At 35.0% G+C, this 19,699-nt stretch overlaps 4 protein-coding genes across 4 annotated transcripts; 2 read left to right on the forward strand and 2 right to left on the reverse strand.

The window, feature by feature from the left end:
* Positions 1–643: 643 nt before the first annotated feature.
* LOC114746378 (cyclin-dependent protein kinase inhibitor SMR6-like) lies at positions 644–1,435 on the reverse strand. The gene has a single exon (XM_028934596.1). The coding sequence runs from the start codon at positions 1,159–1,161 to the stop codon at positions 802–804; it is 360 nt and encodes a 119-aa protein (XP_028790429.1). The 5' UTR covers positions 1,162–1,435; the 3' UTR covers positions 644–801.
* A 5,992-nt stretch (positions 1,436–7,427) lies between these two features.
* LOC114746373 (glutamate--glyoxylate aminotransferase 2) lies at positions 7,428–13,375 on the reverse strand. The gene is made up of 14 exons (XM_028934590.1): positions 13,217–13,375; positions 11,769–11,963; positions 11,610–11,675; positions 11,341–11,458; positions 10,566–10,647; positions 10,360–10,447; positions 10,105–10,263; positions 9,557–9,730; positions 9,340–9,471; positions 8,987–9,052; positions 8,815–8,879; positions 8,581–8,672; positions 8,110–8,266; positions 7,428–7,698 (listed from the first exon to the last, which is right to left on the reverse strand). Exons 2-14 carry the CDS (start codon positions 11,883–11,885, stop codon positions 7,569–7,571), a joined length of 1,446 nt encoding a protein of 481 aa, XP_028790423.1. The 5' UTR covers positions 11,886–11,963; positions 13,217–13,375; the 3' UTR covers positions 7,428–7,568.
* A 2,573-nt stretch (positions 13,376–15,948) lies between these two features.
* Positions 15,949–17,692, forward strand: LOC114746367 (uncharacterized). Its single transcript, XM_028934586.1, has 4 exons — positions 15,949–16,800; positions 16,889–17,092; positions 17,256–17,658; positions 17,688–17,692. Exons 1-4 carry the CDS (start codon positions 15,949–15,951, stop codon positions 17,690–17,692), a joined length of 1,464 nt encoding a protein of 487 aa, XP_028790419.1.
* Positions 17,693–17,783: 91 nt separating this feature from the next.
* On the forward strand, positions 17,784–18,646 carry LOC114746365 (uncharacterized). Its single transcript, XM_028934584.1, has 3 exons — positions 17,784–18,106; positions 18,267–18,348; positions 18,446–18,646. Exons 1-3 carry the CDS (start codon positions 17,865–17,867, stop codon positions 18,569–18,571), a joined length of 450 nt encoding a protein of 149 aa, XP_028790417.1. The 5' UTR covers positions 17,784–17,864; the 3' UTR covers positions 18,572–18,646.
* Positions 18,647–19,699: the final 1,053 nt, after the last annotated feature.

The raw sequence follows: 19,699 nt of genomic DNA on the forward strand, positions 1-19,699 counted from the left end.
GAAGTGGGAGTCAATTCAAATTACAATGTGAAGGAAGCCGTGCACCATCAGCCAACCCTCGTCTACCATTTATACTCCCACGCTCCTATTACGTTAAAATAAAAAATAAATAAATTTTATTAGTTTTTATTTAAAATTTATCAAATTTTTAATTTTATTTTTATTGAATATACACGATATCTCATATAAACAAAATTAATACAATAATAAATAAAAAATAAAATTATATATCAATACAAAAAATTTCTATTCTACTACTAATAAAATGTCTTTTTTTTTTCCTGCCTAATGCCTATAGATAGTACCGGAGCATATTGAAAACGACCCCCCTACTTGTCTTTGTAAGTATTCAGCTTACCTCAGAAAATTTTTGACTATGGAACAACAAGAATTTCCTCTCTCATCTTCCCCTTCTTCGCGTGGTCATGAACAGTGCCACTTTCCCACATCACAACAAAGAAACTTCTCAGTACACTACAAAAAACCACCTCCCCATAACCCAACCGGAATCAAATAAAGTCTCTGCCACGACAACGATACATATATGTCTTCGTTACCATTTCAAGCTAAGCACAAACATGAGCTGATTCAGAACAAGTAAGAAGTAAGAAATGAATCTGCCATTACGCAACTCAACGAAAGATATATAGTAATCCATTAACAAGATGTCGTTTTTTTCTTTCTTATTTATCTAGATTAGATTGCTTCTGTACAAAGTAGTCCTACCAAACGGAGAAGATTGCGGTTTAAACTTAAAACTAACAATAACGTACATATGACAAAGTACAGATGATAAATGAATCAATTAGCCTTCTCAACACGGCGTATGAACACAGTTTCTAAATCCGGCGGGTTGAAGAACTGCCGGGCCCCGCGGCGGAAATTGAACTTGGAAGGAGTTTTTTGCTTCCTCGGAGCTGGTGGGCAGGTGAAGGTGGTGGGGATTCTGGTTTCTTCGCTCGTCGGAGTCGTGCAACACTCGTCTGTTTCAACGCCGTCGCCGGTGTTGTCATCTTGAGGCGGCGGTTTGTCTACGACTGCGGCGGGCATGGTATATATCGGCTTCAACGGCGCTCGCAGGGCGATTCCGGCGATGACCCATTTTCTATTATCAGAATCAAAAGCTCCTGCGTCGAGCTGCGGCTTCTCGGAGAATCCCATGGCGAAGAATAATGTTGCAGAGAGCGGTGAACAACAAGGATGGCGGGGTGGGGAATAAATAAAAGGAAAAGGGTTGATGAAAGTGAGAAGAAAGAGTTGACTGGTGTAAGGAGGGTGGGGAAAAGGGGAAAGGAAGAGAGAAGGTGAAAAGCGAAGAGAGAATAAGAGAGGGAAGGGAAGATCGGGGTTGGCTCAATAGAAGAGTTTGAAGGAAGATTGCTGAAGGAAAGGGGACACAGAGAAGAGGGGAGAGAGAGAGAGAGAATGAGGAGAGAAGAGGAAGATGGGGAAGACGGTGATGCTTATAAATGAACAAGTGGAAAAGAGTGACGTTGAAATTGGTGTATGTTTTCAACCAATGAGAGATGAGAGCGAGAGAGAACCCGAGGAAACTCGTGACGTCAGGAAACATCATTACAAGTCCTTTTTTAATAAAAAGAATTTATTAATCCGTACCAAAAAAAGAATTTACCAAGCAGAAAATAATTATGGGTTGCTAAAAAATTTTCATAACAAATAAGCAATATAAATATATTATTATTTTTTGTAGTTAAATTTATAATTACAAGTTACTAACTTGTTGCGAGATTTTTTTAGTAATTATAATTTTTTAAAACCTTATAATCATTTTTCATTTCAATTTTTCTAATCCCTCCATTTTAAATATAATTTTTTTTAATTTTTTGGTGTGATTTAAGTCCCTCAAATTACTTTGAATATGAGACGAAGGTTAAAGCCCTTCCTCTTTAGCCACTGGTTAAGAATTAATCTTTCAAGATATAGAAATCACAAAAGCGGTTTACTTCTTTTTAAATGATAATTTTTTCATATACATGGTCAATGATCAAATTTCCTAATAAGATGGTCGAGAGACTTAATTATCTATCAAATATGCGCGATCTTATTATTAGTAGTTACTACCTCCAGTCTTATTTATAAGATTCTATTTATAAACTATAAACAAAATTTTATAATTAGGACTAAAAGTAGTATAAGATATTTTTGCCTGAGTAAGACATTCAAGATTTTAAGTATTTTTTTTTCCCAACTTTCTCGTTCTTTGAATGCATGAAAAATAAACTATACTAAGAGATGTAAGTAATTTTAACATTTTTTTTTGTATCAAAAATTTTTTTAACATACTTTTATAGGTATTAATTCCTTTTAGAAATCCACAAAATACTTTATATATGTTAAATCATGATTTTTTCCATAACGCAACATGCATGAAAAATGGAGGGAATAAGTTAGATTATTTGCTAAGAAAATTACTTTTGTGTCTTATGAAAAATTAATTAAATTCGCAAAAAGTAATTCATGGAAATACACTTTCTCTCAGTTTTTCATCATTTTTCAGTAGTTTGAAATTTCAAACGCATATTCAAATTGCTTAAAAATTAGAGAGAATTGTTATAAAGTCTCAATAAATGAATGAATATAATTACCAAAAAATTAATATAAATCATTTGTAACATATTCTCATAATGAATACATTAAATTAACAAAATTTTTTCATTTTTATCTTTGTTTCTAAATCATTCTCATATTTTCTCTTTACTTTTTTCTTCCCAATAAAAAAAAAAGCATTAGATATACTATAAGTAACTTTTTTTTCGGGCAATTATAAATGGCTTACATTTAAGATCAAAACCTTTCTCTACAAATAACTTACTCTTTTGGTTCTATTTATAAGTCACTTTTAACGTGTTTCACATAGACTAAAAAAAATCCTAAACTTTATTAACTCTCATTTAAAATTCATAACTTTATAACTTTATTCCTATTTAATATACAATATATTTTATGTAAATAAAGTTAACACAATAATAAATAAAGGGTTGTACATTCATATAAAAAATTTCTTTCAGTATCCTATAAATAGAAAAAATGTCTTCTCTTTCTGCTTCATACAGCAATAATCCTAAATATATATCACCTGTATGTTAGAGTTTTGGTCCCAAATCCTAACGGCAAGTCATTAGTAATATATTTAATACTTATTTTTTAATTTTAATTTTATTTAATTTTTAATGAAGAGAGAGTAAAAATAAAGAAATATAAAAATGATTTGTAAATATAGAGAAAATTTTAATAAAGATAAAGTTACAAAATTTTGTCAATCAAATATATTTTTTAACATATGAGAAGGTGTTACAAATAATTCATATTAAAGATGAAAATGGTACTTTTCAAGAAAAATATGATTTATGCTGGTCAAAAAAAGAAAAATATGATTAAACTAAAATACTGATCTTTAATTTAAAAATTCTGTTGGCCAATAAAACTCAGTACAGTTGCAGAATAGAAGAGAAATAAATGAGAAAGGGTCACAATGGTTGGAGCCGAGAAGAAGGGTGCCACCGCCCGTCGGCCAGCTCATCAGATGGATGAGGGAGGGAAGAGAATTAATATCGAGTTTGCTTTTGGCGCCAAAATTTCAGGGCATCGGGATCGCCAACCTCCCCTCTTTATTTTATTCTTAATTTTTGAATTAAAGCCATTTTTAAATCAACTTTTTTAATGAAAAGACCTTTTTGCCACACATGATACAATGCACCTCTCTTTTCCTTTTTAATTATACTTTTTTTAAATATATATTTCTTTCCAGATGTTTCCGATGATCTCATTGAGTGCCCAGGGTAGGATTGAGGAATAAACAACTGAAGAAAGGATGGAACTATTTAATTATATATCAAACATAATCTATAGTACTGATTTGGTGTTATCATTGGGCATTTGTTTAATTCTATATACTTGATAAAAAGTAGTCCTTAATACTTAATTATTACGGAAGTGGATAGGATTTGATTCCTAAAATGGATTTCATATATCATTTCTTTTATAGTACAAATATCTAATACTCCTCCGGTCCTAATTATAAGACCCAATTGACTTATTTGAAGAGATTAAGGAAGTAAGTTAAGTTGGTTATTTATAATAAATAAGTGTTGTCATTTTTAAAATATCCTTGCTAATTAAGTATATTGGCTAAAACTATCATTATTAAAAGGATTATCTTGGAAAAAAATGCATAAATATAAGAGACAAAATGGATTGGGTCTTATAATTAGGACCAAATAAAAAGTCAAACTGGGTCTTATAATAAGGACCGGAGGAGTATTCAATACTACTAAATTAAATTTAAATATGATTCTAAAAAAAGATAAAATTTAAGTATTGCGTGTTTAATTAGAAACATGTACAATCATGTTTATTGTATATTAATATGTTAAAGTCTTATTAATGTACATCAACAGTAATGAGTTAATGACCTCGCATACAAAATTTAAACTAGTTAGTTCCCATTAAATGATGTACTGATTGCCAATTTTAAATGTATTCTTTTTTTAATTAATTACATATATCTCCGTTTTTTTTTTCTAATTAAGATGCTATTTGGGAAACAAAGCTTTGCTTTGCATGTGAAAAGCTTCAGTAACTATAATGACATAAACCAAGCACACCTGCCTAAAGCTGATAACAAAGCTCCTCCACATTTTTGTGTGTGTGTAATGTATAATAATTAAAAAGTTATTTGTCCTTAATTCTTTTTGAAAACCTAGTTTGTTTCTAAATTAACCATTATTGGCTTCTCTTATTGTTTTATATATAAGTCAAAGAGAGAAGTTTTTTTAATCATATTCATAAGTTATATATTATTAAATATTTATATGAATGTATAATTTTATCTTTCATTTATTATTGTATAAATTATTATTTTTTCAGAAAGTTGATATATTCAATAAAGTTAAAAAGTTATTAAATTTGAAAATGGAGTTAATAACGTTTGAGGTCTTCCTTGATTATAATAAATATTTTAAAACTGACTTATAAATAAAATTAGTGGAGCACATAAATGTCTAAAATTGTATCAATTTCTTTCAAACATCTCTCTTTATTACATTAATTTTCGAATCGTTATTGTTATCGACATTGAAGTGACACCAATTTTTAAAAATAACCAATCATATTTTGGAAATTAAAATTAAAATTTCTTCAATTTTTTTACTAGACATAGGTATTTTTCTATCAAAAACAATCTTATTGCTTAGTATTGTCAGGCATTAAATAATGATATCTCTCTTAGCGAGGCTTTGAACATTGGTCCGCTACAAGGGAAATTTCTTGAAAATTAATCAATTAGAATGTGGACCTCCTCATACATTTAAGTTTTCGAAATAAATCAAGTAGTCCACGTTAAACAAAGTAAGGATTAAGTTTGAAAAATTAGTTAATACTATCTTTAGTTCTTAATATAAGAGCCAATTGACTAATTTGACTAGATTAAGAAAATTAGTTAAGTTAGTTATGTGTAATAAATATGCGTTTTTTCTCTAAAATATTTTTGTTAATCATTTGTATTCATTGGAACTATCGTTTGATGAAACATTTAATATGTGCAATTACTACAATGACTCTTTTTGAGAGAATGAATAGATATAAGAGACAAAATAGATTGTGGTCTTATATTATGACCAAATTGAATGTCTAACTAGCTTTTATATTAAGAACAGTATAAGATAGTTTACATTTTGTACCAAACATTATTATATTTTACAGTGTGTTATATCTAGAGTAAGAAGAAGTATTAATCTTTAAACTGATCTTGTCTTATTGAAGATTGGCTAATAGTTAGTGAATATCACATTGTTATTGTCGTTTTCTTTGTAATTAGGGTCTCACATTTCTAAGCGCATTATTGACGCTATTGTATATTTTACTTTAATCTATGATGAGATTCTTGTTTGGAGGATATAATTGGAGACATATTTTTATTATTATTAATTTTTTATGCATTTTAAGCTGGAATATTCTCGTGAACTTAACAGCACCCCCAATGTTTTAAACGCAAAACATATTCAAGAAAACCTTTTACTGGTTTCAGACTTTGGAGCACTTTTCAATTTATTCCAATCCAATCGTTCAACTTTAATTTAAAGTGTAATTAAGCCTACCAACCACAAGTAGTCACAATTTTTTTTTTTTTTTAATAACACATTCACAACTTTGAAGAGAAGAGCAATCCGGGGACCTATCTTACGTTGTTTGGTTTTATAAGACGTTCACATGGTTGGAATCTTTCTTCAATCTCCTTAACCCCTTAGGCTATCTATTTGATCTTTTAGTAATTCTTCAAGGTCTTGTCCTTTACACCAAATGACGTATTCCATGACACGAGCAAAGAATTAATAATTACATTATCTAAAATATCATCAGTCCTAATTCCTAAAAGCCATAACCTGTGTACACTGTTTTAACTGGATTTGAATATTGTAACTTTTTAAAGATATGCATCAAACATGCCTAATGTCTGTTTACACTTTATAATTGATTTCAGTCCTTTATAGTTTATTCTTAATGTTTATTTACAGATATTTATTACTCTTCTTTTTATCTGTTGCATGTATCAGAGTCACAAGAAATGGATGAGAGGATAAGAACACCTATAGTTGACACAAAACTTTTCTTTAAGGATAAACTTGTCTCAATATTTTGAGTTTTTATTTGTTTAACTTAGTTTCAAATCTTTTGTTTTTTTTTTTTTTAAGGATAGACTTGTATCAATATTTTGAGCTTTTATTTGTTTAACTTAGTTTCAAATCTTTTGTTTTTTTGTTTTTGGAACTAAAAAGACAGGTACTATTGGCCTGAGAGATCATAAGTGGGATTGAACCCACAACTTCTCATTAAGAAAGAAACATCAATGCCACTAGACTACATAGCTTTTGACACCTAGCTTCAAATTCTAAATACAAATATAAGAATAAATCCTAAAATACAAGTTTTCTTTTTTTTTGGTTGATGGTATAGTATTTTTGATCAAGTTAAGAGAAGAAATTAACTCTTAAGTTGTAAAGAAAAATCTTGAAGTTGAAGAGTAAAACATAATACATGCGTTATAATTTTGATAAGGCTGCTTGTTTGCTGTTTTCTATGAAAAGCTCCCTGACATTGAGTCATATAAAAGAGGAATGAAAAAACCTTAAACCTAGGCTTAGCATGCAAGTCTAAATATAATATGATGTCGTAGTCCGATGGTGGTTCATGAACCACTATAAACTCATCTATCATCTCGTAGCCGTAGGCTTAAATAGCTAGCCAGTTCGTACGAATTTATTTCTCTAAAACTGTCATCTTAGGTGACGGTCCTATCCCTTTTTATCAACAGAATTTAAGAATGGGAATTTTCATTTTCAAACAACTGTTTAGTTTAGCCACACCATTAATAAAAGAACTTACTGCTAGAGAGGCCAGATTCGCTTGGGTGATGTAGAGGATAAAGTATAGTAAGAGAATCATTGTCATCAGATAAAAAGATTGCCTCATGCAGAGGAGGTTACGTTTAAAAAGTGTATGAAATAAAAAGCTTAGGGATATTATACAAACTTTGCGAATGATATGCTTTATTACATCCTCGAATAACCTCTGTGGTCTTCATACTGCTCCATGAACTCATCATTGAACTTTTTGAAACTAGACATAATGGCAGGCATCTCTTCCTCCGCTGGTAAAATTGTAGTCCTCAGATGGAAGACCCTGCAAGTTAAGTAGCTTCATTAGAAACAGAACAACAGTGGAATCTTTTTTCTCGTCCATAAAGGCTTGTTTTAGAAGTATAAAACTTATTGCTGAATCTACAGAGACTTATTGCAGGAGATTTCACCATGTATGACGGTGGAGGACTAATCATGAGCCAATTTCTTAGCTGAAAGCTAAATTACATTTTCATTGTATAAAAAAAGTAGGCAAACAAGAGATATGAATGTTGATCAAGTGTTTAATGTAGTCTATGCAAAAGCCCTTTAGTTTTGAGGCATGGATGAAAAAGAAAAAAAAACACAATCTAAAGCATACATGGTGAGTGGTAGGGATTACTATCTAGATCACTTCGTAATGTAAGGAAACATTTTAGTTCAACTCAAGTTTACTAGAGGAATATATATATACCCTTCTTTCTGTCCGAATCCTGAACCGGGAACAGTAGATATGCCGGTGGCTTCCAGAAGCTTGAGACAGTAGAATACGTCGGGAACCTTTCCAACTTGTTTTGCAGCCTCTATTGCTCTAGGTGGCAATCTTATTTGAGGGAATGAATACATGGCACCTGAACCAAAAAAAAAAAAAAAAAAGTATTCATCTATGTATTAGCTTGCCAGGCCCAAAAAAAGGGCAGAATTATTGTAAGGTCTCAGAGAAGGATGATAATTATTAAAAAGTCCCAATAACAAGTAAACATTTGAAACATCATGTCATTTCTTACACTGCAACTTATTATTACAAGCTATTTAGTTGTTATAGGACTTGATAGTAATTATCTTCATTCCTTGAGATCTTATAACAATTCTCCCAAAAAAAAAAAAAGTCTCAGAAATTGGAGAAACATAAGAAAGTATACACTCATTTGCATACAGTCCATACCTTCTGTGAAATTACAAACAACATTTCTGCAGCTGTTGAATCCATCAGTCATCAACCTTGCTCTTCTCCTCAGTGAATCAAGTATTCCCTTGCTGCATATTTGGGTAAAAATTGTCAGTTCACAGCTTCAAGAGGTCTTTATGCCATATGACTCTGCTTCCCATGTTCATATATATATATATATATATATATGAAAACATTGAGTTTACCAACTTAGTCTAAGCATATATTTACCTTTCCCTAACAAATTGGTCATAAGAAATGTCACCAGGTTTGGGCGGGTTGACCATTAACCCCATCTGCAGAACAAAGTGGAGATTGAAGGAAAGAAATGGGAGGGAAAATGTGAACAAATACTGAGTCCATAATGAAAAATCATAACATTAAGGATTCAGCTCCAACTCACAAATATCTGTGCTGGAACATTTGGACTGAGTGACACAGATGCAACTTTATAAATCTGATCCACTGTCTGTAGAAAAATGGAGAATCAAGGGTAAAAGTATCAGCAGGGTAGATACATCATAAACTGAAGGTAAGCCTTACATAAAAGATGGAAGGTCACTAAAGAGTCAATTAGGGGTATCCTGGCTCTGAAATGTTCTAAATGCCAGCCTAGTCCTTTTAGGGCTGTGGGTAGACCATATGAGTTTGGCCATAAGGCCTAGTCTTGTGGGCTAATTCATAATTCATTTCAAGTTTTAAGATGGATAATAAAGTTGAAATTCAGCAATAAATAAGAGTTGTTAAAAGACAAACCTCAGGAGGAATATTGGTCATTTCAAAATATCCACCCCGCTGTCCACATTCCCCCCAGTATCCCTTAGACACTGTGTGAAAAGAGATTAGCTGGAGTTCCCTGCTCATAGGTGGCCCCATATCCATCAAAACCTGCTTGTGTTAAATGAATGTTTAGTATTTGCTCAATTTAACGTCAGTAGCAAAACATCAGGTTAGCTAGCATAACACAGTATACCTTTTTAGAACTAACGAAAGGTCGTTCATCCTGATATATATTCTGCTGGTAAACCTCATCTCCAAGCAGGACTAAATTTTCTTGGTAACAAAATTGTACAATCTCCCTTAGATTAGCTTCACTAAGGCATTGACCAGTTGGATTTCCAGGATTTATGATCACCATTGCCCTTACCTGATCAAATTTCAGTTCTTACCAAGTTTAATAGTACGATAAGGCATTACATAAAAGGACAGGAAGAGATTTGATAAATCAGAAGCGCTTGAACTTAAGTGTTGAATCTTTAAATCATGCAATGCAATAGACTAGATCATCAATAGACTGAAAAAAGTCACAAGAAACAATTAAGACATTTTAGGATTGCATTTGAACAGATAATTCAATGCAAGTTTAGTGTCTTATTCGCTGCCTTCTCTGGTGATGAAACAACCAGCCAAGTCAATTCTGGTTGTCATTTTAAGAAGTAACAAGGAAATCAGATTAGGAAACAAATGACTCTCACTATGAGAAGGTTCATAGGTTTCATATTGAAAAGCGTGAACACATACAGTTATTCCTTTATAGCGAGCCTGTGAAACTGCCTGACGAAGTTCATTAACATCAAGACCCCAGTTAGCTGTCTCTTCAAGAAAGTATGGAACAAGAGAACCGCCAAGGAGAGCAATTGTTGCAGAGTAGAGTGGGTACTGTGGGACAGGAACCAAAACCTGGCAAAAGAAAGTGTAGGAAAATACTTTTAAATGGCAATGTGTATACAGAAAACATCAAAACAGACGTGCTAAGAAATAGACTATCTGCATTACCCCGTCCCCTTGACCTCGGATGATGGTATTTAGGATCTGCATTACACCTTTGCTGGCACCATCAGTGAGATATATAAGCTCTGGATCGCTGTCAATTGAGCAAGAAGTAATTAATCCATTTACCTAACAAATATCAAACTAGACTTGAGAACACCTAAAAAGGATAAAGTGGAAAAAGAAATGGAGCTAGCATGGGGTATAATTACCTAGGATAACCATCACGCCTTTGAATGAACTCTGCAACTTCCTTCCTTACTCCTGGAATGCCTCGGGAGTCACTGTAAGCACCTAAAATATACAATAGGTTCTCCAGTTTGTTAGTGGAAGGTTTCATGTTAAAAACAAAATTCCCAACATATGAACCTATTAAGAGGGATCGAGAGAAACTCAATGGTATTGGTAATTAAGTCTTTCAATTTAAGGCAAGAACTTGTTCGACTATGAAATTCCCCTTATTCTGCTAGTGGAACACAATTTCTGAATCAATTTCTTTTACAGCTTAATTAAAAATTGATCTATGGTCCTTGGCCAAGGAAAATGAAGGAAACTTGACAGGAAAAATTGGACAGATAAATATAAATGCCATATTGGACCTTTAAAAATAGGGTCACACTTTTACTAGAATAAAAAAATAACTTGAAGAAGAAAATTACAGAATCTATGCTCAGCACATAATGTTCATGCTGCACTATCTTTGTGAATAAAATTCTCCAGGATCTTATTTGGAAAATTGCTTTTAACCTATGAGGATTTTCCATTTTTAAGAAGTTGAAAAAAAGCCAGTTTTCTGTGTGTCACAACTGTACTCCAGAATTTTTTTCACATAGGATTGTGTACAACTGAAACATTGATAACTTCATAAAAGAAATGTAGATTTCTATGTAAAACTTTCAAAGAGAAACAGATTGTATACGACTCTATCATGTTATTTTGAATACAAAGTTAGCCAGAAAATATTGAACAGCACTTAAAAAACAATACCTAGACCTCCCGCAGTCATTGAGAGATAATGTTTAGCTCTTGCAATTGCATCTGCAGGGAACAGCAATCCAACATTTGGATCATCTAGTAAAAATGGAGCCTGGCACAGAGCAACAACCTGCAACAGAAAAATTACTTCGGTTCACCATAGTCAACAAATACCAAAGTTCAACATTCTATAATTATGTAAGGAGTATGTTTAGTTCTTGATAGTAAGAAAACTACAAGATAGCAGTTGAAGGCAGAAAACGTGTTATGAACAGAGAGACCTGACGAGGAAAGGTCAGAGGTCTCTGTCCGAGAGCATGCGGGTTGCCAACATTAGTGAATATAATCTGCCAAAACAATTAAAATAAAACATCAGTTTATATCCATTAAGATCATTTCATTCAAAAGCATAAGTTTTCTCAAGAATTTAACACTCTAACCTTCTTCCCTTCTTTCTGAAGCTCAGACGCTCGAAGGTATAATTCACCTCTAACAGCATATTGAGCCCTCTTCACATTTTCATTTATAGACTCATAGTCTAAGGGTCTTGGAGGCATGGTGAAGCAGAAGACTTCTTGCAGATGTCACTAGATAAGAAGCCAAAAACTTGGCCACAAATAAAGTCCCTTGCCAACCTGATTGATTTAAAGAGAATGGGTGAAAAAGGTAAAGCAGAAAAGAGCCCTCAGATAAAATATTTTTTAACGTGTAAAATATTTTAATTCAGGAACATGTTAGCTGCAGAACTCAAACTAATTGGTGAAGTAAACATAGGAATGCAAGACACAGTTTCATGACTAGACTTTCACTGAATTTTGTTCTCCTTTCAAATCATAACATCATCAAAGATCAAATTTTGTTATATCTGAAATCGAATAGTATATTCACTATAATGGAAGAAATGTAACTGCGACAAATTAACAATAACATAGAAATTATATGACTATTTGAGAGAGAAAAAAGCTGGCTCATGAAGTTGGAAAGAACTAGGTTTATACAAGTTTGCATTAAAGTTCTACACTGTAAACACGGGACTCAAGCCCCATATTTGGAACTGGGTCATGACATTTCTCCATGCCCTCTAACTTGTACGTCTCATTCGCTCAAGAATCAAGAGAGGGAAAAAAGAACGAGGATGAAAGGTAGTGCAAAGCTTTGTTACCAAGATGAACAGACACGTGAAAAAAGTGTGTCTATATTCAAAACATGTAGGGCTTTCAAGTTGGACACCACACACACATATTCGACATTTTAGATCCCAAACACACTTCATCATGTTGTTGCAACCATGTTAGTGTTGTATCCGCTACCTATATTGGTATCGACGTTTCCCTGCCATTGATATGAACTTCTGGAGAGTTGCACCACAAAAGCTACCATAGAGAACCCAAATTTCATTTAAGACTTGTTAGAATCCCATAAGTCAAGTCCCATATAGTCCCCGTCACTTCCATATAAGAATCGTTAGAACCCCAAAGATTGCAGAAGCAAATCCAATTAGATCAGAAGCCCGTATAATTACAAACCTATATTCCCAAGATAAACACGGAGAAGGTAGCTTTTTACAAGTTGATAATCTAGAACAGATGAACTCATCAAATTCTCACTTTTCAGATTGACCCTATAACACAACGACTGTACATGGCTTCGATGACATGATTACATAATCATAAAAACGAGAATATTCAGTACACAACGATAAACGTCGAAGAAAATCGAAGTCAACTCAGAGCAGAGTACAGCCACTTCAAACCAGAATTATGAACGAACCCTTCAAGTTTAAGAGAACAAAACACAAACCCAGTTCAAAGAAAAGGCAAAAAGGTTTGCTTTTTAGCTTTCTCACAACAAATGTATTTCACATAACTAAAGCAATAGAAAATGTTACCTGTGAGGTTGGCTTCGAGCCGCTTGTAATGTCCAGCAAGAAACCCAACACAGTAGTATAGAGCGTTATGCGTGTCTGACGGAATATAGACTTTTCCTATTTGTATAATGGGAAAAAGGAACGTTTTTTTTTAAAATGGGAGTGGCAGTAAGCGAACAAAATGGCAGAAGCAGAACCACTGAATGATTTGAATGGATTATTGGAGTCTCTAAATCAAAATCGAAGGGATAATGCTGGAGCAAGAAATGTGGCCCAAAGCCTCCTGAGAGATAACAGAGCCCTGGCCTTAAGAGAAGTCGCTGCTCGACAAATATTGATGTCACTTTCTCTCTGAGAGGAGTGGCTCCTATTTATTTATCAGATTCTCCTCTTTGCGCACAAACCAACTGTGGCTTAGCTTTTCTTCTCCATTTTAACTTTTAACCTCCCTCGCTCAGGGTCGTGGCCGTGGAATGAAATTATTCACGTTCTCATAGAGAGATGAGTGATGGAGCTGATGACGGACAAAATAGAAACCGAGTGAAATTTATAACTCTTCGGCCGTCAAATGCACGAGTTTGCTTGTTGTGAATTGTGCTATAGCACACCCAATGACCCAATTCATTTTATTTTTAAAATTTATAATTTTTTTTAAAAGTTAATCCATCGCATTAAAATATTTTTTTAATATGTGTTTAGCATGTAAAGCATTTTGCAGTATATCTTACACCTTAAAGTAGTTTTCTTAATCAGTTCAACGTTCTAAAATATTTTGTAATGCAATTTGTCTTTAAAGTAGTAAGATGCTGCACACATCTCAAAAAAAATATTTTAACATAGTAAATGAATCATAAAATATTTTAAGATATTATTCACAACTGAAAAATGTTTTTGAATGTGGAATAAATCACGAAATATTTTAAAATGTTATTTTTTTTGCCCACATTTAAAGTGCTAGTTTTAGGGTGTTAGATCGAGCTTAACCTTATTAAGAAAATAATATTCATAAGGAATTGTTTTGCCTATTGTCAAACGATGTATGGTAAAGATGCCATCACATATCAGTGGCAGCAATGACTTTCTTTCTTTATTTTGTTTTGAAAAATAAGTTCTTGAAACTAAAATGTCATTTAAGAACTTTCATATTCGTTCATTATTACGATTACGACTGTTTTAAAAAAAGTCAATAAATAATTCAAGAAAGTCAATAAACAAAAATGTCTATATTCACATATAAGTTGAAAATTGTTAAAATATTTTTAAAACGAAGGGATATGCTTTTTAAAAAGGGAAAATGACAGATAAAGAAGGCTGAAATAATAAAATGCCAGAATGGGAAGCTAAGCAAATGTATTACCAGATAGGGAAGTGTTGCCTGATTTGAGATTATGCAAATGTTGCACAATTACGAAACAGCCCCTGTCAGTCAACGTTTGAAAGCGGAGAGAGAGAAGGCGCGCGCGAACACTCGTGCACTGACCATCGTGCTTCCCGGTTTCTCGCTTCCACCATCCCCATTGTTGCCCTAAAAACGCCGGCAAGCTGGACAGTTGAGGACCCCGAAATAGTGTGTGCGTAAGAGAGCAGAGGAGTTGGAAGTGGAAGGGCGTGCTGTTCGAAGGGCGAACGTGGTCGCGTCTGACTGATTGTGTGGAAAGACGAAGGTTGGCGCACGGTGATTCACCATTGCAGTTAACAAGCATCAACAGCATTTCAGTGAGGTAAGTTCAGGCATTTAAGTTTCGTGCTGTGGTCGACGTTTCTGGGTGAGTCTGGGAAGCAATGATCGGGCAATATTTAGATATGACGCGATGAAGTTTGTGAATGACAGGAATGGCGATTAAGGGTTTATGCTGAGTCGCTGTGGCAAGCTATTCTGTTTTTAATAACGTAGTTGAGAACTGGAAAAATGGGTTTTGAAATCAGTAGGAAAATTGTCTGATTGACTGGAAAAATTATATGAACAACTGGAAATGACAATAACATACTGGTAAATGACTATGATCGAACCTAAAATGACCATATTCATAGTAATGACCTTACTGTCTGAATGAGTGGAAAGATTATATGAATAAACTGGAAATGACAATACCAAACTGGTAAATGACTATGAAGGAACTTGAAATGACCATATTCATACTAATGACCTTACTGTCAGACTGTAATGGCCATGTTGGTAATGACAATGAATTAAGTGGAAATGACCATATTCATAGTAATGACCTAACTGTTAGTCTGTAATGGGCATATTGGTAATGACAATAAGTTAACTGGAAACGACCATATTCATACCAGCATCCTTACTGTCACTCTGTAATGGCCATATTGTAAATGACAATGAATTAATTGGAAATGACCATATTCATAGTACTGACCTAACTGTTAGTCTGTAATGGGCATATTGGTAATGACAATAAATTAACTGGAAACGACCATATTCATACCAGCATCCTTACTGTCACTCTGTAATGGCCATATTGTAAATGACAATGAATTAATTGGAAATGACCATATTCATAGTACTGACCTAACTGTTAGTTGTAATGGGCATATTGGTAATGACAATAAATTAACTGGAAACGACCATATTCATACCAGCATCCTTACTGTCACTCTGTAATGGCCATATTGTAAATGACAATGAATTAATTGGAAATGACCATAACGAATCTGGAAAGAACTAGATGTGTAGTATATGTATTAAAATTATGATTTAATGATGGTACCTTGATGACTTTGCAGAACTATACGAGATGATGTTGGAAGAAGGGGAAGGGTCCACAAGCAAAGGAGTCCACAGTGGGCTTGTGTTGTTCAGAAGGGAGTATATGGCAAAACGAGGTGAGAAGTGTAAAAACGCAAGAGAAGAAAAAATTGAAGTGGGGAAGGCATGGAGGGCCTTGAGTGAAGAAGAGAAAGATAGGTATAATGAGAGGGCAAGGAAAACGAAGCCACAGAAAGGTGAGAAGAAGAAGTATGATGTTCCCTTGTACACCCGGTGCTCATTGCCCGGATTTCTATCATTGGCTGAATATGTGAAGAAGAACAGGCGGTTGAGGCAGAAAGTTCAGAGGATGGGATTTGGGAACTTGCTTAATGTGAATGTGAAGCAACTTCCACGTGATCTACTTGTGTCATTGTTGAGATGCTATGACCCACCAACGCATTTTTTGACCATTAGAGGGCAAGGGCAGGCAATTGAGGCAAAAGATGCGCATGAGTTTCTAGGTGTACCTGACAGTGGGGAGGAAGTGAAATCTGATGTTAGTGAGGATGACCCGGAATACAAGAGGTTGAAGGACACTTATTGGAAGGTTCCATTTACCCAGATACTGAAGAGGATATTATCTGGGGAAGAAAGCGACAATTTTGAGTTCCTATTTATGCTTTATACAGTTGGAGCTTTTCTATGTCCTGGGTCAAGCACAACTGTACATATACGTTTGTTGAAAGTGATGCGTCACACGATGAATGGGTTTGGGAAATATGATTGGTCAACGTACATAATCAAGAACCTGTGGAAGGAAATGGGAGACTTTGTGAAGATGACAAAGAAGAAGAAGAAAGGAACCTGCAATGTTGGAGGGTGTCTTTATTTGCTGCTGGTAAGTCAATATTTTTCTTATGGTTCACTATATTTTTGTCTTTTGTTATTGTTGCAGAAGTGTGACCTATCTTTATTTGGTTTTGCAGCTGTATTTTGTTGAGCGTTTCCCGCTGGGATTGTCTGTTGACCGGGGTTCAACAAGCGCCATTGAATATTGGACCGAGGAGAAGATAAAGGAGAGGGTGGAGAAAGAGAGAGGCAGCAGCATGGGAATATTGCATGGAAGCAGTGGCAGCGAGGTATACTCAGCAGGACATGAGGACAGTCCAATTTTGCAGTCTTTAGATCCGGTATGTGGGAACTTAGAAAATATACGTGACCTGAGTTTAAGTCAGTCTATTAGCAAGGTTGATACTTGAGATGACAAGACTTTATTTAGAAATGACCAGTGAGATACTGGCATTTGATAACAGTGAACAATTTTTTTGATATCTTCATTTACTGTGTATGCAGGCATTGAAGGAGTTGAGGGCTCGTTTTGTGAAGAAGCTTGAAGAAAGCCAGAGGACGTTAATGAAGGCTCTTGATGATGAGCTACTCAAACTGCAGATTGGATTGAACGCCAAAGTTAAGGGGATGGGGAATGAGAATGCCACTGCTAAAGAAGGGGTTGAAACAGTTGGTGATGCAGCTGGTAACGATGCTGAAGAAGCTGATGATGTTGACCGAGTGGTGGAGGAGATTGCAAGAGAGGTTGCAGCGGGAAGTGCAGATGAGGAACTTGATGAGGATGAAACCAGCAAAGGAGATGATGAGAAGGATGAGGATGAGGATGAAGAACAACATGACCTTCATGACAGGGAAGTCAGTGATGATTACATGGTTGAGGAGGTGGAAGAAGAGGGTGACCGTGATGGTCATGGAGGTGATGACGACGACGATGAGGATGAGGAGGAAGATGACCATGATGACAGGGAAGGAGGTCATGTGGTTGATGAGGAGGAAGATGACCATGATGACATGGAAGTCAGTCATGATTATGTGGTTGAGGAGGCCGAAGATGATGATAAGGAGGTTCGGGATTCAGATGATGAGGGTGAGGAAGCTACACATGTACTGACAATGACCCCTACCAATGTTCCTTTGCTGTTGGATCGAGAATGGGTGAGCAGTGACAGTGGGGAGGAAGGAGGGCCTGAAAAATCGATTGACCTTAGGAGGTCAACAAGGGCAAAGAGTTCCACAATTAAATCTCCGTGGATAGAATTCAAGGCAGCTCCGAGGACGAAGAGGCCAAAGGAGGAAAGGGACATCTTTTTCACTTTAATATCCCGTAGACCCAAGGGAGAGGAAGAGGGGAATATGTAAGTATATCCGTAGCTAGTGTTTTGTTTTTAAATGACACAGTGTGCCCTGACAATGACAGCAATAGGATTGAAAATGACAATAACATACATGGGAATGACAAGTATTGATGTCCCCAACACCATACTTTCTGTCACTGACATCTGACAATGTTTGCAGGACTGTCATCAAAATGTTTGATGAAGATATAGACCGACAACAGCTGTTTTCCCTGGGTGGAGTGAACAGAGTAAATAACAGGGTATTTTAGAATGCTCTGTCCCTGCACCCACGATTGTGTTTGATAATGTTTGGTGAGATTATTGTATCAGAATGACGTTTTCACTTGTGTTCTGTAGGTGCTTAATTTGGTGTGCAAGGCAGTGATGGAGGACATGAAGGCAGAGTTGGGGCCAGGGAAGAGGCACATTTTCGATGTTGATTTCATGGTGAGGTTGCATAATTCCAAATGCAAATACCAATGACAGCAATTGAATTGGAAATGACTTGTTCTCTGTTAATGGATTAACAATTTCATGTCATGCAGAACATGATGGCACATGATCCAACTTGGAAAGCCCAAAAATATAAGAAGCTCTTTCTTCCTGAGTTCCTTGGCTACAACTTAGCTGAATGTGATTTCATAATTGGTCCTGCTCTTGTTGGCCAACACTGGTTTTGCGTTGCCATTCAGCCTAGCACATTGGATTTCCACGTAATAGACTCCATGAGGAACCATTTCGGAACCAAGGACAGAAAGCAAAGAAGAAGGTTGTCATCAAAGACCCAGTGGAAATGGCTGTGGATGATTGTGTAAGAAAAAACTCATTATCTTTACCCTAGTTTTTGAACTTGGAAAATCATTAAACTTTCTATGTTGGTCCTGAATGTTGTTGCAGAGGATGAGGCTCAATATTATACTGGACTTGGTCAAGCCAGGATTGGTTGGGAAAAAGCCAATGTCTCCCATGATATTTGCAGAAGTTCCCCAGCAGAATAACCTGTCAGTTTTGTCAAATTCGATTTCTGTGGGGTAAATGCACATGTCAAATGTGTTAACTAACTGTGCTGATATTGTTGCGTCCACAGGAGGGATTGTGGGGTGCACTGCATGATGTGGCTGAGAAGATGGGAACCTGGTGTGACCCTTACCTACACAGAGGAAGAAGTTGCTGGCTTTCGTCGTGACCTGACATGGTGGTTGGTCAATCATGAACAGAATGAAAAACGTGACGAGGCATTGGCCCTTATTCGACGACCACAACCAACCAAGAGCACAAAGTCCAAGAAAAGGCGTCGGTCTTAGGTGTCTCGATGTTAGGGTCATAATTCACTTGTCCTCTGTTAGATTGCTGTATGTAATGTGCATTGTAGGCTGACCAAAAATTTACTGTGTATTGTTATGGTTAACAGAGATTGGTGTCCATAAATGTATGATAGTTGAGAACCATGATGCCAATGTATTCCCCAGTGACATGAATGAATCTGGTTTTAACCACACAAAAACAGATGATGACAACAACCCCATTGGACATGTGCTATTGGTTTTCATTTTTTGTTCAGGTCACTAAATTTTACTTCAATATATCCTGTTGGTATCCAACAGAAAATGA

This window comes from Neltuma alba, unplaced genomic scaffold (assembly GCF_004799145.2).
Source record: "Neltuma alba isolate B1F8T4 unplaced genomic scaffold, ASM479914v2 tig00004952_pilon, whole genome shotgun sequence".
Classification (NCBI taxonomy): domain Eukaryota; kingdom Viridiplantae; phylum Streptophyta; class Magnoliopsida; order Fabales; family Fabaceae; genus Neltuma; species Neltuma alba.

Coding starts and splice junctions, on each gene's coding strand:
- LOC114746378 (XM_028934596.1), bottom strand. CDS start 1,161: ATGGGATTCTCCGAGAAGCCGCAGCTCGACGCAGGAGCTTTTGATTCT.
- LOC114746373 (XM_028934590.1), bottom strand. CDS start 11,885: ATGCCTCCAAGACCCTTAGACTATGAGTCTATAAATGAAAATGTGAAG. Junction 11,459..11,609: donor CTCTGACCTTTCCTCGTCAG/GTCTCTCTGTTC, acceptor TTTCTGTTGCAG/GTTGTTGCTCTGTGCCAGGC. Junction 10,448..10,565: donor AGGCGTGATGGTTATCCTAG/GTAATTATACCC, acceptor CTCAATTGACAG/CGATCCAGAGCTTATATATC.
- LOC114746367 (XM_028934586.1), top strand. CDS start 15,949: ATGATGTTGGAAGAAGGGGAAGGGTCCACAAGCAAAGGAGTCCACAGT. Junction 16,801..16,888: donor GGTGTCTTTATTTGCTGCTG/GTAAGTCAATAT, acceptor TTGGTTTTGCAG/CTGTATTTTGTTGAGCGTTT. Junction 17,093..17,255: donor TTTTGCAGTCTTTAGATCCG/GTATGTGGGAAC, acceptor CTGTGTATGCAG/GCATTGAAGGAGTTGAGGGC.
- LOC114746365 (XM_028934584.1), top strand. CDS start 17,865: ATGACCCCTACCAATGTTCCTTTGCTGTTGGATCGAGAATGGGTGAGC. Junction 18,107..18,266: donor GGAGAGGAAGAGGGGAATAT/GTAAGTATATCC, acceptor CAATGTTTGCAG/GACTGTCATCAAAATGTTTG. Junction 18,349..18,445: donor TGAACAGAGTAAATAACAGG/GTATTTTAGAAT, acceptor TGTGTTCTGTAG/GTGCTTAATTTGGTGTGCAA.